This window comes from Periplaneta americana, chromosome 5, assembly GCF_040183065.1.
Source record: "Periplaneta americana isolate PAMFEO1 chromosome 5, P.americana_PAMFEO1_priV1, whole genome shotgun sequence".
Classification (NCBI taxonomy): domain Eukaryota; kingdom Metazoa; phylum Arthropoda; class Insecta; order Blattodea; family Blattidae; genus Periplaneta; species Periplaneta americana.
Window position 1 is genome coordinate 129,002,625 of NC_091121.1, and position 22,683 is coordinate 129,025,307.

The 22,683-nt window shown below is 34.5% G+C and overlaps 1 protein-coding gene across 2 annotated transcripts in view; it reads left to right on the forward strand.

Annotated features, from left to right (window-relative positions):
* Positions 1-20,731, forward strand: part of Polr1C (RNA polymerase I and III subunit C) — a 90,952-nt gene extending 70,221 nt beyond the window's left edge. Inside the window, exon 9 of one of the 2 annotated variants that reach the window (XM_069826625.1) lies at positions 20,415-20,731. In XM_069826625.1, the coding sequence (XP_069682726.1) occupies positions 20,415-20,416 (2 nt within the window). In that variant the 3' untranslated portion in view covers positions 20,417-20,731. Of the gene's footprint in view, positions 1-1,662; positions 2,111-20,414 lie in introns of those variants that run through there. The other variant, XM_069826626.1, reaches the window with a different exon arrangement.
* The last annotated feature ends 1,952 nt before the right edge of the window (positions 20,732-22,683 follow it).

Below are 22,683 nucleotides of genomic sequence, written 5' to 3' on the forward strand. Positions count from 1 at the left end.
AGCGGGTAAGAGAGGCTAGCCCCAGCGTGCTCTGTGCTGACAACCGCTGTACTAGACTGTGGTTACGGTTACTCCAGCGAATAGGGATTATAAAGAATGGACACTTCGCGTCGGTACCTTTGATGTAGCCGGACTAATTTCAATGACCTTCAAGCCAGCTAGAGCGTGAGATTCTGCTTTCTCCCTAGAGTTGGCGCTAACATCACACCAGCTGGCAGTCGACACAGCGGAAATATAACATATATAATTAATATATCTAGGCACATTATGTACTCAAATAAAATAAATTGGATCCATAAAATAATAAATCCGTCATTAATTGTAATGTCTAGACTCTAGAGTTCCTTTATAATGAGAGTTGAGACGTTGAACCCAACAACAATTAAAATATTTAATGATTTTATAGCACTGAAAATGGAAAAATAAAACTCTTACGAGAAGTAAAACCATATACCTATATTATATTATATACAAATATTAAACGAATCCGATACTTGTATTATATTATTTTATAATATAATTTATGATATCTGAAATATAAAATATTATTATTACAATTAGTTTGTCACTGAGAAATAAGGAAAAGCCGTTAACTTGAATTTATTTGAAGAAAAGCGTTACTGGATTATGCAATAAGGTAGGCGATGTTTGAATCCTGTGTCTCAACTCTATTCTCAATTATTATCTCAGCGTATGCTCGATTACACTAACCTCTAGCGCTTGAAAGTGGAACTATACGCTGGCGCACAGAGAAACAAAACTCAGGAAAATTCGCTGTGTCCATTCTTTATAATCCCTATTCGCTGGTTACTCAGTGTGAAGACAGGCTTTTGCGACTTTCACTGTTACCGATTGAAAAGGCTCTGTTGAACAAAATTCAAAGCCAAAGCAGACTAAAAATAAGAAAACGCTTAAATAAATTTAAAGCAGAAACCAAAACTAATAGCACTTTAATAAGTTCTGTCAAAAAGACTAAAACCACCCACTGGAAACCCATGACATTTTTCGGTAATGCATCATACAAATTAGGTAACCTTTTTAGAAAAGAACAAATTAACGTAGCATTCCGTACCAACAACAAACTTAATAATATAATTCCCAATAACATTCAAAATTACAAGAAATTTGCCAATAGCGGTATCTAATCTATTACAATGTAAAAACTGTCCCAGTAAATACGTTGGCCAAACAAAAAGGAATTTTCGCACGCGTTACAAAGAGCACGTCTCTGACTTCAAATTCAATAGGAATAAAGCAAAGTTTGCCACGCATCTGATTTCCCTTGATCACGAACTTACTGGCATAGAAGAAGCCCTTCAGGTCTTAAAGACTATTAACAATCATAATTATATGAATGCTGCGGAGGAACTATATATTACTACCTTTTCTAATAATAATGATAGCCCGCTCCTTAACGAACAATACCCAAATTCAAATAACCCGCTGTTTAAAATCACACGCAAATAACGGTCATTCATCCACTAGTCGTGCAACGTATACAATTTTCGTCATACGCTACCACTTAATGTAAAGATCAGTCGTGTCGCCGTCCTCATGGATTTCAAGACGTTCTTCCATTTTTTTGTAAGTATTGTTTTAGAAGATTTAAATAATACTTAAATGCTTCTAAATATTATTTCATTCTATCCTTACAATTTACAGGATTTTTCCTGCTCTCCATAACGGCCACACGACCGACCTGTTCGTAGCATCTTCAAATCTATCTTGAAAACTGTATCTGCAATGACAGAAGAGTTTTGCTGTTTCCTTGGTTCACACACGCCTCTTTCAACACAGTGATTCTACACACATCGTGGAGGCTTTTTGCTATATTCTATTCTCTGTTTTTAAGTGATATTACAGTTGTAACTTTGGTTTTTAACGTCATATACCAAGTGTTCACTTTTTATAACATGTTCCATTCGACCTACACGACCTGAAGATGCCAATCAAAATTGGCGAAAACGTTTGTTTTTAAATCTGTGCAAATGTTATTATAACATGTATTATTGTGTTTATGTTAAGTATTGACTGAATAGAACTCATTTTTCAATTAACATTGAACTTAACGGAACCAATATGCCTTTGAAAAAAGACCAAATACATTTTTACTATGACGTCATAGAAAAATTTGCCCGGAGAGAGGAGGATTCTGTTGATGTACACATGAAGGTGATAACTGGTAAGTCTTATTTTCGTTGTAATATGTATTACCTATCATATTTTTATATTTTTTCTGTTTATATTAAATAGTGTCACGACAGTTCTATTACTGTTGGTCCTTCCAGAAAAATGTCATCGCTCGCCACTGATTTTCTTTGCATAGTGAATGCTAGATAATTTGTATTAACAAAAGCCGCCCTAAATAAGGGTTCGATAGATCGGCCTACTAGACAATTCTTAAAGAATAATCATTAAAAACAATTGTGTGACAATTTGGAAGAAAAAACATTAACATAAATGATACGAAAAACATAGGAAATCATTTACAATAAAAGTAGTTGTTGTTATCTAATGCTGGGCTTTGGCAACGAAGCCATTAGCGTTCTTGCTCTCCAATATTTTTCTGTGGTGGATCCATCAGGCAGAACTTCACAGGTTATGAGATGATCTTCAGTCATTTCTTCTTCTTTGTTGCATAGAGGGCAATTTGGATTTGTGTAAATTCCTATTTTATTCAAGTGTTTGGCCAAATAATCGTGTTCTGTAAGCAGTCTGAATTTTGCTACTGCAGATTTACGTGGGATTTCTGGAATAATTTCTGTTTTATTTATTAAAATGCTCCATTTTTTTATCTTTGGCTTTGGTACATAGTGCTTGGTTTTGCTTGATTTTATATTTATTTTTAATTAGTCTTTTGATGGATGTAAAAGGTACGCTTGTATTTCTATTCTGAATTAAATTGGATCCTTTTTTGGCAAGAAAGTCAGCAGTTTCATTTCCAGCAATTCCACAATGTGCAGGTATCAATTGCAATTGAATTCTTTTCTGTAGTTTTTGAAGTTGTTGGATCATTTTGTGACATTCTTTAATTTGGATTGACATAATTTTATATGAATTTATTGCATATAATGCTGCTTTAGAATCAGAGAGAATGACAGCATTTTGAAATTTATCTATTCTGTATAGTAGGTGTTGGAGTGAGATATGAATAGCCATTATTTCCGCATCAAAATTTGTTGTATGATGTCCTGCTGGTTGATAAAATGAGAGTAACGCACACGTAATTCCTGATCCTGAGTTGTTATCGATAGTAGACCCATCTGTGTAGATATGTAACCATTCTTCTGGTGGGTATCTATTGTTCACAGCTTCTAATGCCAGTGCTTTTAGTACAGGTTTGGAAGCTTCAGATTTTGTAACTGGTTCTTCTAAATCTAGTTGAATGTTAATTGGTTCGAAGGTTAGAGGGTTTTCTCTGCTTAAAATGTTTTCTTTAGATTTAGGGAGATTCAATTCTGTTTTTATTTCCGTGACTTTGGTCAGGAAACTTGTTTGTGTTTTCAACTTGGTTGGTTGTAACAGTCTTTTTTCCCATTTTGTTGTTGTTAACCGTAGCATTTTTTCATGGTGTGTTAGTGGCTGCTCCTCTAGAGTGAGATATATTGGAGGGTTCTGGGTTAGGGCTTGCATTGCTGTGATTGGGGTTGATTTTGCTGCACCAGTTATTAGTCGCAGGGCCTGATTTTGGCATACTTCTAGTCGATTCAGGTTGAAATTATTTGCTGTAATTAATACCTCCGCATTGTAGAGAAGTATTGGCTTGATGAATGTTTTGTACGTGATGTTCAAAGTCTGCCGATTACTACCCCACTTGACTCTAGCTAATCTCTTTAAAATTGGAAGTCTTTTTGTTGATTTGTTTACTACTGCTCCAATATGATTTTTCCAAGATAATTTTGAATCAAAAATTGTCCCTAAATATTTCGTTTCATATGTTTGTCTCAGGTTTGTTTTCTTGTTTTGTTTACAATAAAAGTTTGTTGGGTACAAATGATTACTAATTATAACTAAGGATGATATTTAAAGCAAGAGTGTCTCATTCACAGATTTTCACTGTTTCCAGTGGATGGATTTGAAATAAAGGGTATTAATGAAAGATGTGGAAACATGTGTAAAGTTTTTAAGTGGAAAAAGGGTCAGGTAAAAGTGACCAGTTATGTAATTTGAAAGGTTTTTTGAACACAACTTCATTATCTAAAACTGCATAAGTTAAAGAGAATTATGTTTATTATTCGTTGTAGGTATATTATTTAATTTTTACAGGTGCAGAATATCATATGATTTATTTTACTTTTATATTAATTTGAAACACAACAGCAATGTTTATGTACTAATAATTGCATAATTACATAATCATATAACAATTAATCGGATACTAATTATTATCTGCAACTGTTTAAGTTAAGGATAGTGTATTTTATTATTTATTGCACTATTTTATAATTCATTGCATTTATTATTGAGGCACCTGCTGAAAAACATGCTTTGATTTCTTGTGTCTTTTATGAGTATGACATGTTATCGACTTTTAAATAGAAGCAGTTTAATTCACCTGGCAGTGGTAGGTCAATAGAGCTCATTTTGCGCACCCCTTCTTCTTCGCCACTGCTGCCTGCTGAATAGATTCATTGCAACGTCAGCGCTTGATCGCATGTAGAGTCAAGTACGTGCTTTTGACCTTGATATCGCTGCCTTAACACAACCCATAGAAGCCTATTAGTATGTTTTTGTGACAGAACCATGTAATTGACAAAGAAAAATCCATAAAAATTTTTACATACAGTAGGCCTATTTATTTGAAGTTTATAAACTTAGAAAATGTAAAAAATGTATTGAACAGAAGTGACTGTTAATCAGTACATTGGAACAGCGCTTGCTCTTCTTGTTTTCTTATTTGCCAGTTCATCAGTAACATCTGATAATTTTTCGCAGAACTCATTTTCTATAGCTAACAATCCTAAATCGTTAAACCATTCTTGAGTCATTGGTGTCCTTAAATATGTTTTATTAAGTTTGAGTTTTGAAAAACTCCTTTTATCTGATGCTACACCCATAGATAATGCGAGAAAAATTCTCCGAGCCATAAACAGATTAGGAAATGATATCAAGTTATTTTGTGCAATGTAGGTCAAGTTTTTTAATGGATCAGTTTTTGAAACGCCATCATTGCCATTGCTCAAAGTTCTGAATGTTATCAGCTCATTGAAAAGCTCAGGACCATCAACATCTTTAAGATTTACACTTCCTTTATTCATTTTAAGGGAAATGTCTAAATCAGAATAACATTTTTTTAATTTCATCCTCTGTCATTTCTATGAATTCAGAAAGAAATTTAAATATAGCTACTATTACAATTATACAGATTTTCAAATCTTTCCTTAATGGAATTTAGTGCAGTTTCAATTATTGGATAAAATTGTGTTCTAAACAATTCTTTTGGATCATTTATTTCTTCGTCAGGAGTTTCATACTGGTCACAGTTCCTGGTAATCAAAATGGCGAACTTTAGTTCTCTTCTTTACAACTGGAAATTCGGATACTACATTAACTTCTTTGGCTAAAACTTCTGCATGACTAATATATGTATTAAATGGTTCATCACATCTGGCTTCACTTACAAATTTAACAAGCTCGCTGTCCACACCTGTGGAGTAACGGTCAGCGCGTCTGGCTGCGAAACCAGGTGGCCCGGGTTCGATTCCCGGTCGGGGCAAGTTACCTGGTTTCCGGGGTTTTCCCTCAACCCAATACGAGCTGGGTAACTTTTGGTGCTGGAACCCGGACTCATTTCACTGGCATTATCACATTCATTTCATTCAGATGCTAAATAACCTAGACATTGATACAGCGTCGTAAAATAACCCAATAAAATAAAAAAAAAAAAACAAGCTCGCTGAAAACTTTAAAAGATTCATTTATGTTCGATTGAGGGCACTGCAACATTTTGCTTACGACATCAATTTTTGGCAGAATATCGTTCCATATAACAATTGAGCAAATGAACTTGAAAGATGCAATCTGATCTAACGAACACTAAACTGTGTGCTTCGTTTTCATGTCTCTGGAATTATCAACTATTAAGTCACAAACTTTTCAAGATTTCATTTAATTGCACGCTGAGAGGTCATACTGCTTTTATTCTTCTGTCCCATCTTGTATCGCGTATCACTTACAGATTTTAATGTTAACCTAGTCATATTGCTTTTCATAAGGGAATGCAGAGAAAAATGTATACAATTCTTGGACAATGTTAAGAAAACGAACTGTTTCTAATGTTATTTTGGCACAATTGTTTACAACTAGATTCAAAGTATGAGCTGGCACAGGTCACAAAAAATACGCTAGGATTGATATTCTTAATTTTGTTCTGCAGGTCATTGTGCTTACCACGCATGTTTTCCCCATTATCGTAACTTTGTCCACGCATATTTTGAATATCTGACTCATAATCTGGCAAGAGTTCATTTAAGAGATATTGCATAAACTTTAATCTGAAGTGTCTGAAACAGGATAAAATCCAAGAAATAATTCTCGAACTGCAACATCAGAAGTGCCAGTATTTACAATTCTTACTACAAATTATGTTCAGTGTAATTGACATCTGGTGTGCAGTCGAGAATTACAGAAAAATATTTTGCTTTCCTTAAAAATTCCTTTATTTTTTGTTTAATACCACTTGCTAAAACAGATATAATTTCATTTTGAAAAGCATGGCCTGAGTAATAAGGCATACGGGTCATTCCATATCAAATCAACAAGGCACTCAACCCGACCGACTCAGATTTCTTTAAAAATTTGAGGGTTTGTTTGACCTGCCGCGCTAACTAAAACTGCCGAGTTTTATATGTCCTATGCTTTTCATTTTCTGTCAGTGGCGTTTCAAACATGAAGAAAAATCACATTTTTGTAAGCACGCTGCTTCAATTAAAATCATATATCTCAACAACGTCTCCAGATAAATTTACAAAAATTGGGTGATACATTCTTAATATGTGATAGTTTTTATTACTTATACTGTTTTCTGGATGTATTCAATTACACTAAAAAAACATGGTGAAATAATTTTCATATATTCATATTTAAAAATGCAGGGGTTCTATTTTAATGAAAAAAAATATAGTACGCCTCAATTAGTGATATAATGAACTGATAAGTTTCAACTTGGAATCTTCATAGGTTATAAAGATAAAAATTATTATGTCACAGCAATCGTAAGCTAACCGTATAAGTCGCGATGATTATGTCCCACACATTCATTGTATTTAATTATATTTGATCATATTCTTGAATGTCGCTATGTAATTTAACATGTAGTACATAATTCGAATTTTTTTAATTATTACCTGAAATAAATTATTGTCACATGGATTTTGTTAAACCTGAAGTTCTGTAAGAAATGCTTACCTTTCATTGCTGAGATGAAATAGCCTGATCATCTTTCCAGACAGGATGCTGCGTTGTTTCAATTGCATTTTAAAACTGCTTAGCAAGTATAATAACCATCCTAAACAGCAGGACTGTATGAAACTTGTGTTCCAGGCACTGCGGTGGATTTTGCAAATCGAAGAGCAAGCATTTTTTCCTCTTCAGTATAGCCTTTTTTAGTCACATAAACGGTATTAATGTTTGGGAGATGATGCCTTGTCCAGTCGTACAATTCCCTAGGTGTAGTTATTTGTTTATCGGATGGTCTCTGCAAACTAGCACAAGCCGCAAACCTTTTAAGTGTCCCACCTACAACGTTACATGCTCTTTTGCCATGCGATATGCAAAAATAATGCAATTCTGTTGGAAATCCAAAATCTTCTTCATGTAATGTGAGGTTCAGGAAATTTTTTTCTATTTTTATACTGAGCAGAGAATCCATCGGAGAAATACATAATTTTTGTGGTGAATTACAGATGTTTGTTTTAATGACTCCATTAGATATTTTTGAAACAGATGTACAGCTGTAGTGTCATATTTCGGGCAGTGTGAAATTATTGCCAGATTTTTAATAGAGACTATCGGATGACGATTCGTTATGATATATTACGAAAGTATGAATGGTTGTCTGCACATTAGTCCTGTGATATGACTGAATTTCATCTTGGATTACGAAATAATAGTTTTCAGCAAAGTCGCATAACACAACAAGCAGGCATGGCTGTAGAAATGATTTCATATCACGTAGAAACTTACTTTGTTCAGATGATATAAATGAGTGAGTCAGTAAATCACCAAGTTTCTCCGAGAGACAGTCGAAAAATTTGTCTGTGGGTTTCATTATAGTCTCAAGCGTTGATCGGTCAGTCGTCATCCACTGCTTGTAGGCCACTGATTCACTGCAGTTTTATACGAAACATTTCTCTAAACCCTCTCTTATTTTGAATGGTTCAGGACATTCTGTACATTTCCTGAACAAGCAATTTATATGAGGAGGATTGCACACCATAGTAGCCAAGAAATGTTAAGTTGGAAAGTATAAAGAAAAATTTTCTTGAAATCCACGTAGACCTGAAACTTTAATAAATTGATGAATTTAAATACTATTATGGTCACAATCATGCCATGGTATGAAAGAAAAATTTCACAACCTTGAGCGGGAATCGAACCTGCGACTTCCTGTTCTCCGGTCAGGTGCTCTACCACTGAGCTATCGAGTTCGTCTCACGCCAAAGGCTTGGAATTATCCTTTCATACTGGCAACTCTTTTATAGAGTACTGTCCATAGTGTCTGATCTAGTCAGCACTGCTTATGGCTTGAAAGAAACTTTACAAATGTAATATTCATCTTACGATGTTTGGTGACGTATACACGTCCGTTGATGTGACATATTAATGAATTTAAATACTATTATGGTCACAATCATGCCATGGTATGAAAGAAAAATTTCACAACCTCGAGCGGGAATCGAACCTGCGACTTCCTGTTCTCCGGTCAGGCGCAGTCGCCAGTATGAAAGGATAATTCCAAGCCTTTGGCGTGAGACGAACTCGATAGCTCAGTGGTAGAGCGCCTGACCGGAGAACAGGAAGTCGCAGGTTCGATTCCCGCTCGAGGTTGTGAAATTTTTCTTTCATACCATTGTGACCATAATAGTATTTAAATTCATTAATATGTCACATCAACGGACGTGTATACGTCACCAAACATCGTAAGATGAATATTACATTTAATAAATTGCTTCCAGCATAAGTTTTACATTCTGATAGGACACAAACACAGACAGTATAGTCCACTAACTCCAGTTAGAATACAATTTCTTGGTCAGGGTTAGAATTTTTAAACACTGCATATAATTAATTTCTGCTCATGTGATTTACTCCCTGATTCTTTAATCACAACAAATATTTCTTACCAGGCATCATTCTGCTTATCTCGTCAGAACAACAGAATTCTTTAACTTTACCGGCAACAGCCGCGAGCAAGGGTTTTCCAGGTTTCGGATTTGGTGAACACAAAATTCCCTTTCCCTTTGCCAGGACTTTGGCTTTCCGAATTATGTATTCGAAAGCTGAAAGAAACTCTTGTTTATATTATTTACGCTGCAGCTTTTAGGTAGTAGTGTTAAAATGGTGATTTTCTCACTTTTACCTGAATTTTGAAAATTTTCCTGCAACCGAGACAAAATTTCAGAATCAGAAAGGTCCTGGTTCCTCGGCATCTTTATATCGAAGACTGTCTTTTACAATATTTTCAAATTTTTGTCTCTTATATTTCTCTTGTAGCCTTTCTTGTTTAATAAAGAACACACCTTGGTCAAAAAGACTTTTATTTAATGAACTTACATTTGCTGTAGAGTTGACGTATTCTTCATTACTAGAGTCATTATGAGGATTCTGTGTAATAGCATCATATTATATTTTTATTTCTTTGTGACACATAGCGCACACCTTTTGTTCCTGTTTTAAATCAGAAAATACATTAAGCATCCACGATATAACACTTCTTAAATTTTTCCTCTAATTACAGTGCCCTAATTTCTCGAAGGGATTGCAGCAACGACACTGCACTTGAAACAGATTGCACGTTTTGTATAAATTGAATGACGGCCTGACAGATTGATGACGCAGCTTATCAGACAAGTAGGAACTCGTGCGCATGCAGTGTTGGTGTAAGACGGGGTTAAGTGCTACAAACCAATACATTGATATATTTTTTTACTGATATTCCTGAAACGTTTCCAAAATGAAACTTACACCAAGGGGAGAATACTCTTACCTCTATAACATACATTTTTCGCGAAGTAATTTATGTCCCGCATTTATAGATATTCAATGTTAAAATGTGTTTCACTTGACTATTCAATAAAGAATTGATTACTTTGATGCAAACCTATTTTTATTGAAACGTATGATCCCTTAGCTTTAAAATAAGCCCAAGTTTAAGATTCTACCTCAATTAGAAGAGAAGTTATGAATTATTTTTGTTGACATAGTATGCGACATTTTTACATTTTTTCTCGTATTGACAGAATTGCTGTAGGGATATCGTGCATTATTGAGGGCTAAAATTTTACATAATTACTTAACTTAAGGTTCTTTACCATCCTACCAAATTTAATGAAAATCTGAGGTGGTTGGGTTGAAAAGTCCACTTTTTTGTGTTGATTTGACATGGAATGCCCCATACGACTTTTAGCAGTTAGAGAATGAGTTATGTCATTGACATGCTGTGAAATAATGTGATCAACATTTCTATAGTCTTTGTTCATTATTTATTTCATATAATTTATCAATTTTGTACCTGTGAAAGCTAAACACTGCCCTGCTAATAAGGGAAACTTTTTATCACACCCCTGTCACATTTTAATGGAACATAGCTCATTTCGAAGCTCATGAGAGCGAGAATAAGACACAACCCTAAAAATATGCCGAAGTTGCTTCTAAAGGGCGTAAATCCTAGTTAAAAGTCACTACATGCCAATAGACGTACTGCAATACTTTATAATTATACCATCGTTCACATAGCTCAACCAGTTAGTGACATGCCTTTCGAGTAAAAGTTCTGGGTTCAATTCCCGGCTACTTCTTATTTTTTTGTTCTTTTTAAACAAAAACATGTAGAGGGCAGGACTTCTAAATATCGATAGAAATAAATCTGGCCCTTGCCAGTTGGTTCTAGCTGAATGAACAAGTAGTTTCTTGCTGTGCATCTACGTGATCTTTCAGTTTGTTTGCATTACACATGGTACATTAGATCTGGAATTGGAGACGTTTTTGGTGGCTAGATGATTCTGTCAAACATAGCTCGTAATTTCTGCAAACTAGTGTATGATAATTTTGGAAATTTTGAAGAGTGTTCAAGTTCCCCAAGAGGCAACACTACTGTCGAGTGCTTGTACTAATACTTATTACATTTAATAATTAATAATACAAACGTCGATGGGCATACACTGCTGACTACTGATGGTCTCTTCATATCAGAAAAATTAGAAGTAAAAGATATCGCCAGTCCTTGGAAAGAAGACACAGCAGGGGAAAAACAGTGTCAGTCAACATGCATACCTATCTCATATGTGTCCGATGTGCTTGAATATTGAATACTGTCAAAGTGTAACAAAAGGAGAAAGAATAGGTTGTGGAGTTTAGTGACAAAAAATTTTTTGGAAGTTCGAGAGAATGGAGGAAAAGAGCACAGTGAAACATTGTAAACAAGTTGTTGAACAGTATGGTACTCGGAGACAGAAGTTTAAGAAATTAGAAGACCATTATATCAGAAATTTCTTCAGGCTAGAAATGATTTAAGCCGAGTATACGACACTGAATTACAAATTTGGGGACTAAATTATTAAAAAATAATTGGTTTAGATTTTAAGGCATCGTCTATTAGCTCTTCAGTTTCAAAATAAGATATAAAATATCAAGTAGGAAAGTGACACAGTATGTAAGCAAAAAGTATGTGAAGAACTTGCAAGAATGTGTTAGGGCACTACTATTCTTGTACTTATTGTATTTCCAATACTTCCTAAAACATGCACAGTAATATTATGAGGAACATACTCGTATACATGCTCCAGTGTATATTTATTTGATCCAAAGCCTCCAATGGCACAAAAACAATAATATACATAGTACTATAGGTCGCTTGGTTGTGCAGTAGACCCTACAATAGTACAATATGATTACAACTGTTATGTCTTCTTGTGAATATTTATTTATAGTTAATGTGCATTTTTCCAGTTACATTGTCCCCCTACTTTTTGGTGCGTCCATATCAATGCCCCCTCCTCCCCCCCCCCCCAACTTGAAAGTTGTGGCACCACCACTGGTACGTATACTGTAATAAAGGAAAACAAATTATTCTTTCACTACTCACTGTCAGTTGGAAAACAAGGTACAGGAATTGTTCAAAGTAATGATCTCCTCCTTAAGTACAGTATTTTTCTGCAACAAATCAAGTATTTTTTCTGAAGTTTATTAATTGAGGCGGTAGCCGGAAAAAGGGCCCATAAGCAAAAGTCATGTTTCGAGAAAACAAAGATTGAAAGTTTATTTTTTATATAATTGCGATTTGAATGCACTTTTATGAAAATAACAACTTGCATACTGTTACAACTATATTTGTCTACAAGTTTTTGTTAAATAATGCATTCCGACTTTAATAGTGCTATAAATATATATATTTTATTGGAGCATTTTATAGGCCCTCTTTCCAAAGAACAAGTTTATTTTATCAAAACAATTTCAATATGATTATATTTTAGCAGAAATTAAACATCAGCATTGAACAGTGCACATTATAGAGGTTTACAAGTTCAAAATCATTTTAGTACAATTATATTTCTTACATATATCTCGTAGTTACGTCACAAATTGTACTGAGTACGTAAAAATCAAGAATATCTGTTGGGTACAGAATACAGATTACAAGTTATTTAGTATTAATCTAGAATGGACTCACACTCGCTTCAGAGTTTATCTTCAGAGTGCAGTTTACATTTTAGTGTACATCCTGGATGGACTCACACTCACTTTGAGGATCATCTCCAGACTTCCACAACTATGCAAGGGTGCGTGAGTTCATTCAATTAGCTACCCTGCCCTCTTTTTACAAGATATTGAAACGAAACTACATAAGTAAGTAGATTTTAAAATGGAGAATCGAATTAAACGTTCTCCCGAAAAAGGGCCTATAGACCTATGGGCCCATTTTCCGGCTACCGCCTCAGTTATACTCAGTGATTTTGTTAAATGTAAAATTTCTGCTGTTTCTTATGTAATGTCATCTGCTGATTCCAAAAATGAAGTCAGAATTTTTCTACCACCCATCATTATTTTGTGATTTTAGAAAAATTCATTTATTTTTATTGATATATGCAGTCCTTAACATGCTAATGGAAAGAAAATATTTCAAATATTCCATTTTATTGCTTTAACAATTGACCCTGTAACTTCAGATTACTGTTGCTTGTGAAGTCAGAATTCATAAAAATGAATTTTATTCCTCATAAGACTGCGAGAGTTAATATTAATTCTCAGTTGAGTTGGATAACAAGTTTCATAATCCGTGTTTTCTTTGTCCTAATTTTAAGTGTGGTGAAAGTATCTTATAAACTGAAACATACCTCGAAATACTATGTAAAGCCCGGTTCAGACGGTGCGTGTTTCTGTGATGGATTCCAAGGTGGCTGCGCGGATGGGTCGCCTGCGTGGTCACTCACCGTTAATAATGCGCTCTGTTGGCTCCGTGGATGGCTAGCTTGCTGGATTTCGAGGGTAGGTTCCTTGCTATTTTTCCTGCGTGCTTCTGTGCTGGTTCAGTGTCACCAAAATAGTTGTTTTCCACTAAATCTTTTTTTTTTTTTTGTATTTCTTAGTTTCTAAGGATAGAATAATCAAATATAGAACTTCAGTTGTTTTAAACTTCATGTTTAATTGCTTTGTTGCAACATTTACTATTGTTAATGTAGAATTTTAGTTGTTTTCCACTTATGGTTAGTTTCTTATTTATCATGAGTGTTATCTAGACTGTTCTGGGACCTTGGGAGCGAGAAAACAACAGCGTGGATCAACCTCGGGAAGGTTGCAGAAGCTACTATTTTAAGGGAAGAGGATGATATTTTTGATGAAAAATTACTAAATTAAAAAAAAATATATATATATATATTTTTTTTTAATTTATATATATATATATATATATATATATATATATATATTCTTTAAAATACCCTGTGATATGTGTGGATTGCCATTTTTAAACTTCCTGCATTATGGATTTTTAAATCACTCGCCCACTTTTATAGTTGTTTCCGGTAAATTAAATTTTCAAAAAATTGTTTTTTTCTTTAAAATATCCTTTCAGTGGTCTGTATAGCAAGTTTGCTGGTCGACCAATATTAAACATAAAAAAAATACCTTTTGATATGTGTGGAATATATTGCATAACATTTTGTGGGTATTTGTGCCCTTATCGGATGTTGAGACGTCATTTTTAAACTTCCTGCGCTATGGATTTTTAAATCACACGCCCGCTTTTATTGGTTTCCAGTAACTTAATTTTTGTTGCTACATTGCCAGACAAAATGAATATAATTATTTCTGAACTATTAAAGATACATGCATGATATTTAGAACACACATTCTTTAGACTATTAGGAAACTTTTCTCTGTAACAGAATTTTGTTAATTGATTTAATTTTAAAAATACGTCCGTTTGTTTGCAAGAAAGGAAATCAGAAAATTGTTATTAAATTTTAATTGTTTATTTTACCAACGTAGGGACTAATATCAAAATTCTGTTACAGAGAGTTTGTAGAACATACTTTTACAAATACATTGCAAAAACTGTTTGAATCTATCTTTAAAAACGGTTTAGATATATCGGTTTTAGTACAATCCTGCATTGGGTTATTTTTTTCAAATTTGGGCCCCCAAATAATTTTTTTTTTTTTTCAAAATATTTTTATTTGGTTGAGTTGCCACAGCTATGAGCTCTCTACATACAAAAAATTAATAATTTACACCAAATAGGAAAAAAGTTTTGAAAAATACCATCCTCTCCCCTTAAGAGAGCAAGTCGAAATTTTTGATTATGAATTCCTATGGTTGGACCAGAGATCAAGTCAGAACATTAATTGAGGCGTACAGAGAAGAGACATGTTTATATGCTATACAAACAGCATTGTTAAGACATCTTGGCCCGTATTTCTATGCAGTAACCATTTTCGGCTCCACATTCTACTATTTTTAATTTGATCCATCTCCTCAGCGTTCAAAGCTAGCAAAACAGCAAAGGCTGCTGAACGTCTACTTCGTACAGCTTCCATATTTGATGTTTACAAATTGTACCACGCCAGCATCTCCAACTTCCAAACTGGGATCCAGCCAAAGAGTTTGTAATACTTCAAACTCTTTGGATCCAGCATGCAAGGCAGCTCGCTCCGTGTGAATGAAAACCATCACCGCAGCCACCACGGAACCCAGCACCGTAGCCACCACGGCACCCAGCCTGCTAGCCACCTTGGAATCCATCACGGAAACACGCACCGTCTGAACCAGGCTTAAATCACAAATAATTTTTGTTACGTTTGTGGTTAATTAACTTTGAAAGCACACAGGTGAATTTTACTGCACTAGTTAAAAAAGCTTACGAATGTTCTTTTGATTGTAAAATAGATGAGGACAGAAACTGGGCCCCTGAAATCTGTTGTGCATCATGTAATTCTATTAGCCTAACTGGTTGGCTAAAAGGATCCCGTCATATGCCTTTTCCAGTGTCAATGAAATGCCAGGAACCCAACGATCATTCAACAGACTGCTACATTCTAGGAACCACAGATCAGAAGATTACAGCCAACTTGTAAGCGAGTTGATTCAAAACTATAACGTGATGGGGTGCTATGTAACTCTCAAAATAATTTCTTGGATTCTCGTCTATTTTTTCTTCCCTCAAAACCTTCGGGTAGCGAGCGACGAACATGTGAAGCATTTTCATCAGGATTTTTCTGAAATGGAAAGGCACTACCAGAAAAATAGATGCCAATATTCTGTCAGACTACTGCTGGACACTCAGAAGAGATGTTTCTCAACCGAAGTATAACCTAAAATCTTTTTCATACACATTTTAGGTAAATAAATATGATTTTAGGTAAAATGTTACAAGGTATCAATACTAGAAAATCCTGAAGTACATTTCATATAATTACTCAAAAACCCTGGGTGATAGAAAAATTTTGAATACAGATATGAAATCAGCACGACAAATGCTATAAGAATCACCTATTCTTTATCTTTTAACAAAAAATATGTTTAATTTTGTTGACCAGTGTTATTAGTACTATGTACCAGTACAATGAATTTCATACAACTTAGACATTACAATGGGACAAAAATGCATGAAAATAATAATACAGAACACAAAAAAGTCATGCACTCGTCACATTTGCAACCAAACACCAGTGCATTTCTAACAAATACCTGAGTTTCATAGGAGTCCAATACGACTGGCTTGATCTCAAGTGAACTGTAAGAACCAATGGCTGGTACTATACAGCATACTCTTATCGAAAGCATAATAAATAAATACTACAGTACCGGTACGTGGTTCAGGAAAGAAAGAGTTCAGATATCTCATCAATATAGTGAGAGGTATTGGGATTAAAAAAAATATCACAGTCAGACTCTAATATACATACTAACTTTCGGCTTGAGATCTGACGTGTTATCTCTTTCACCACAGCCTCATACCAACAATACAATAACGAAAATGAATGAACGTGAAACAAGCAGTGGCATGCTGTCTCATTATTTGCCGGCAATTTGAGGGTTACATTTTGAAAATGGAGTTAATTAGCTCTTAACATTTGGGCTTCATGCAATTCCTAATAAGGTCCGAAACCATCTCATACCATTCCACACCTTTATTTCATTTTAGTACTGAATTATGAGTATCAAATGTAAAACAACTTTAACAACTGATTACTCAGATATTTTTTGTCGGAGACCCTGGGTTCCTTATATCAAATTGTCTACAACCCCTCTATAAATTTCTTCAGTTGAATTCTGAAACACCCTTATATTCACATTTTAATGTTGTAGTTAATATCTTTCTTTTCTGTTTGTTTGATTTATTTGATAGTAAATTTGGTTTGCCCTGTTTACTCTATGACTAATTTCTGTGTCTATTTTCCCATTTGTACTTATGATTGTGCCAAAATATTCTAGGTTCTCAACTTGTTTCATAATTTCTCCATCTCACTCTATATTTAGTCTCCTCTTTATCTCTTTTGTTATGTGCATTACTTTGCTTTTGGTTTTTTGGTTGTGTTTACTGTCATACCTATATCTCTACATGACTGTGTAGTAGGGTGTATCGAATTTTTTTTTTTTTTAATGAAGGTGGCTAGTGCGAAAAAGTTGAAACTTGTGGCAGAAAGACTGCAGGAGAAAGAAAATTAAATTTAATCAATATCTTGTGTCCCTGCATCAATACCAGTACTGAAGATCTGAATTTATAACGCATAGACTACTTGTAAAATATTAAAACAACAAATGGCATACCTATACACCTACATCCCGTTAACCAAACCTTTTAAAAATTAGCACAGATATTACAAGAAGAGAAGCACCTGGCACCAGTATCTTCTCGATGAGTGAGAGAAAGGAGAGATGCTGGCAGTCAGGGCAGCATCTGCCCAGCAGTCGTATTTGGTGAGATACGCTGGCCACGTTTGTATTGCTGTTGTTCCTGTGAAATAGTGTACCATATCAGTGGTTTTGTGATACATGGAATAGTTCTTATGCATCGTGTTGTCATGAGTTGAAAAATTAATTCTGTATTTGCCGTACCTACTGCTGAGAGTCCTTTGTTCGGTATATGCATCAGGACTGATAAGAGAGTCGCAACTTGCAAACTATAAGGATGTGATAACACATTTTCTTTGGAGTAGAGAGTTAAAGACAAGCGAACTAGGTGGAAAACACCTTTCAGTAAAAGGCATTGCTCATGCTACTGCTGACAAACTTATCGAGGTTTGGAAAACAGCAAGCCTTCCTACTATCAGCAAGCGAAGAGTAGTGGAAATGATACAGTTGTATCATAGTGAATATCAAAATATGCTGAAATCACACAAACAGAGTGGGTCAACCTCAAGGGCGCATGAGTAGGCTTTTATTAATAAAGGTCGAAAATTGTTTGATATATATTATGCACTTGTAAGTGCCCGGACCCCGACAGAATCTGTGAATGTGAGTTAAGTTGGAAAGTTCCATCGATAGAACTATCCTTTCTGAAGACCAGAGAAATGAAATATGATTGGGAATATCGACATTGTGACGACCAAGACACTATTTAAGAGTGAATATTAATTTGTCTTCTCCATGCAAATTGACTTCCACTTCGCCATGTAATGAAACATTTCGCTGGTATCACTACAGGTCCAGGAAATGTTCTGGATCTATTGGAGAAGAGTTACTTCACTGTGAGACAAAATCAGTGGCGAATTGCAAAGCCATTGAAGTATTCTGGATCAACAAAATTAACGTGGAACGGATCTCCGATCTTAGTACTGACTAGGAGTGTCTTCTGGGGATCTGCCAAGCCGTTCATTCTGGCCATTGTCCGATAGAGCTTGAAAGGAAGAAACTAGGGCCAGTTGTTCAATCTCGATAGGTTATAACTGCTTGTAGGATTCTCCGCTTGTATGTGAGCTGTAGGAATCCTTCACATAATTTAGTGTGCTTAGCTGAGAAATGCCATGCTTCAGAACCACGTCTGTCAACATTTGACACCGGAGTACACTACTAAGGGTGGGTGGTGGGTCGAGGGATGGGGCTCGAAGTACAGCCACATCCTCGTAGTGAGCCCTGGGTTATTTTTGAGTGTAAATTTAAAGAAATAGGTGAAGAGCTGCACTACAAAAAAAAAAAAAAAAAATTGAAAGCAGACATAGGACATTAGGCTCGTGGAACTTCTGAGCTGATGCAGAGACACAGGATATTGTCGAATTACTATTTTCTTTTTTTTCTACGCTCTTTCTGTTACAAGTCGCAACTTTTCCGCACTAGCCACCTTCATTTAAACAAAAAAAAAAAAGTCGATACACCCTACCACCTATTGCTGTAGCTCTTCTTTCCTATTGGTCAAGAATACATTATTATCTGCATAGATTAACGCTTGAATGTATACTGGTCTTACATTCAAATTTCTTACTTTTACTTGAATTTTCACTTGCATTGTTTTAGAATTAGATCCATATATACAGGGTGGAAGGGGACTGATGCACCAAAATTTAAGAGATGATTGTACATATTGACTATAACAAAACTTTTATTACACTTTTTCTTCGATGAAGCACAGTTAAGCAGGGAAAAAATAGTTTTTCTCCAATGTTTGCAGCGTTCTATTGCAGTAACGGCCTGAGAAAATGGCTGTTGCTGTATAAGCAGATGGGTAAAAGTAGATAATCTGAATAGTTTATGTCTTGAATTTTTTTTTTTTTTTTTTTGCAAATCAAACCATTTAGCCATGAATTTAATCTAGCAACGTACCGGACTGTCATGTGCCTTCGACTGAGTACAGCAGGAGAGGAGAGGGGAAGGTAAGAGATGGGTGGCTGAGCTTGGTAGAATTATTGTAGTAGCGATGATGTTGCCAAATGTTTCATAGAAACAACAATGTACTCTAAAACTGTGTATGTTAAGAAAAAACTTATTTAGATTTTTCGAACCTCTCCTCATAATCTATTACCAGTTTCATTTTGGTGCAGTGGTTACCTTCCACTCTGTATGTATATAATGAATAGAAATGGGCTCAAAATGTCTCTTTGCTTTACTCCTTTTTCCGTATGAAATTCTTCTGACTTTGCACCTCCTATTTTGGCTATCTCTTCAACTCTGTTATTGGATCATATTATTTCTTGTTTGTCTCAATTGAAGAAATTCCCCAATTCTTCAACCCAGTGAATGCTATGAGAAGAGACTTTGTAGTGTATGGCCTCAGGAAGGAACCATTCTCTCATCTAGTTCGTATGAAAACAACCTGAAAATTTAAAAGACATAGCGGTACCTGTAGTTAAAATAAAAAAAAAAAACTGGACTGTTATGAATTCAAATATGAAAGTTAGCAAGAAAACAGAAAATAATATGAATATTCTTCTAAGATACAACCATTGATGCTGGTGTGCCAGAAAGGAGAAGAATAGTTTTTTTTCTAATGTAAGGAAAAAATTGTCGAGTCCTTATTCATTGTACCTCTATACGGTATGTAATAAAAAGAAAACATCATTAAGAAAAGCGTCTGCTGATATTGATGTGGATTGCCCTTTGTGTGTTTGGTTTCAAATAAAGACTCAATGATTTAATATTATAAGTAGATATTATGATTCCTTTGTATTCAGGGCTAGTTGTAAGTTGATTGGACCAATTTATCCCAATTGGGCCTGCGCCTATGGGGGTCCCACACCTAAGATAATGATTTTTATTTTCAGGATCTGTCTATGGATACTATATGAAAATGCTCAGCAGATCTGGAAGTTGCAATGACAGATGTGAGGGTGTATAAGTGAATATCATAAAGTTGTTAATATAAATGGCTACATGCTTGAGTAGTGAGAGACTGAAGACAGTTCTTCCAGCAGAGATTAAAATCCGCATGAAAATGCTGAATTTCCAATTTTATTTTTTTCATTGTCCTAGTGACTCGCATCAGGCGCTTAAATTGATCAAAACTTATTTGACAGCAAAGAAAAAACCACAATCCAACAAAGATACCATTTTGATTTATTAATAAAGAAAAATTATAAACAGACAATATTTAATAATAATAATAATAATAATAATAATAATAATAATAATAAAAGTTAGTAAAATAAATCTTCATGCAAAGATTTCAAAAATAAAAATCTGATTCCTAATTCTTCAAGAATGGCAACTACTACCTTCAGACTAGTAACTGACATAAGTCTTTGGCAGTGAATCTCTTCAAAATTGGGATTTATATATCACCAAAATGTGTTCTCTGTAAAGAAGAAGATTCAACTATGAACTTGCTGCACATACTAAACTGCACAGCTATCAGCATTTCAGATAATGAAAGTGTTAATAAAAATCACAGATTTTTACTGACATATTAGATAAGTAATGAGAAAATCCAATGCTATGAGCATTTGATTAATTATTTGAGAACATTAAAGCAACAAAAACGTTTGAACAGTTTGATAATTTTATTCTGTCCATGGAATATGAAAATTACCTGAAGTTAGACTAAATCCTAAAAGTCTTCGCAGAAAAAAAAGGAAGAAAGATAACTCTTTTACATTAAAGGGAGTAATACTAATACATATGTATTTTTATTATCGCTTCATATTAAGTGATATTTAGAATTAATGTAAATAAAAGATGTAAATTATTTCCTAATAATGCTGCTCTTACATTTTAATTACAAAGAACTGTAATATTTTCGCTCAGTCATTTCACAGTGAATAAAATAGATGATTTTCTACTTAGGAGACCACCTATCTAAAGATAATGAACATATTATGTTCTTTTTTACTTCTATGCTTAATTTCCACTAACAAGTAAACCTTCACCTGAGGTAAAAAACAAAGGAAATGAAACTAATATTATTGGAATCAGCATAACAAAATATGAACAATCCTCAAATTTCGTAACTCGACTGCAATTGTGAAGTGCAGAACACGAGGCATTCAGCAATTAGAAAACATATATTCAACTATTGATTAATACATAACAAGGAAAACGATGATATGGTCATGATGCTACTCAATGCATCGTATTTTCAGAATCTGTGTTTGTTTTTATCCAGGAACATATGTCACACAACAATGATAGTTAATAAGAAAATGTTGGAAACAAATTGTCAGTAGCCTACACCCCCCGCACTTTATAAAGGCTGATTTTACACAGGTCATACATATTCCTTGTACATTTCGGATACAGTACTCCACAGTGCTCTGAAAACCTTGTACACTCCTGGATGCCAATTCAGCTAACGCCCAACCATACCGATGTGCCTGTTGGAATTGTGGAGAAAGAAACTGCTGGTGAGCAAGCGACTGTAATTTCAATATATTGTTGTGTTGTTGTTATTGTATCAGATCAATCGTCAAAATTGCATTATTGGAAATGTGTCGAATTATATGCTTGTACATTCGAGAAAAATACCTGTCCAAAGGTTACAACTCATAAGTCGTATTTGGTGGTATGATTTTCACCATTAGTTTTTCAAGACTATAGTCACCTTCTTCTAAATCTAATAGTTGCTTAAGTGTATTTTCGTCGTAGTGGACATCATACGAGTCCAACAGTAGAAGACTGCTTGTTGCAGAGTTAGGAAGAAATATTTCTCATAAGAATTCTGTCTTAATTTTTTGGTAATTTTTTCTGACGAAGTCCATTTTACTACAAAGTTATCAGTCTGTAAAATATGTTCCGCAACTCTTACAGTTATACCTTTTGGTTCCTGGAGAATCAATAGTAACTTTGGCATCAGTTTTCCAATTTTAGAAACTATAGTGTAGTAATGTATAGTTGCCACTTTGGATTGCACGACACCATACATGTAACTGATTCCTTGACATTCTAAGGTTCTTCTGAAAGGCATTTCCTCATGAAATCCACATTCATCTGCATTAAATACATGAACATCATTGTACATGTCCATAAGTGATGTGCATTCACGTCTGAAAGTTTGGATTGATTGTTCAAGAGCATCCTGTCGTGTACCTGACACTTTGT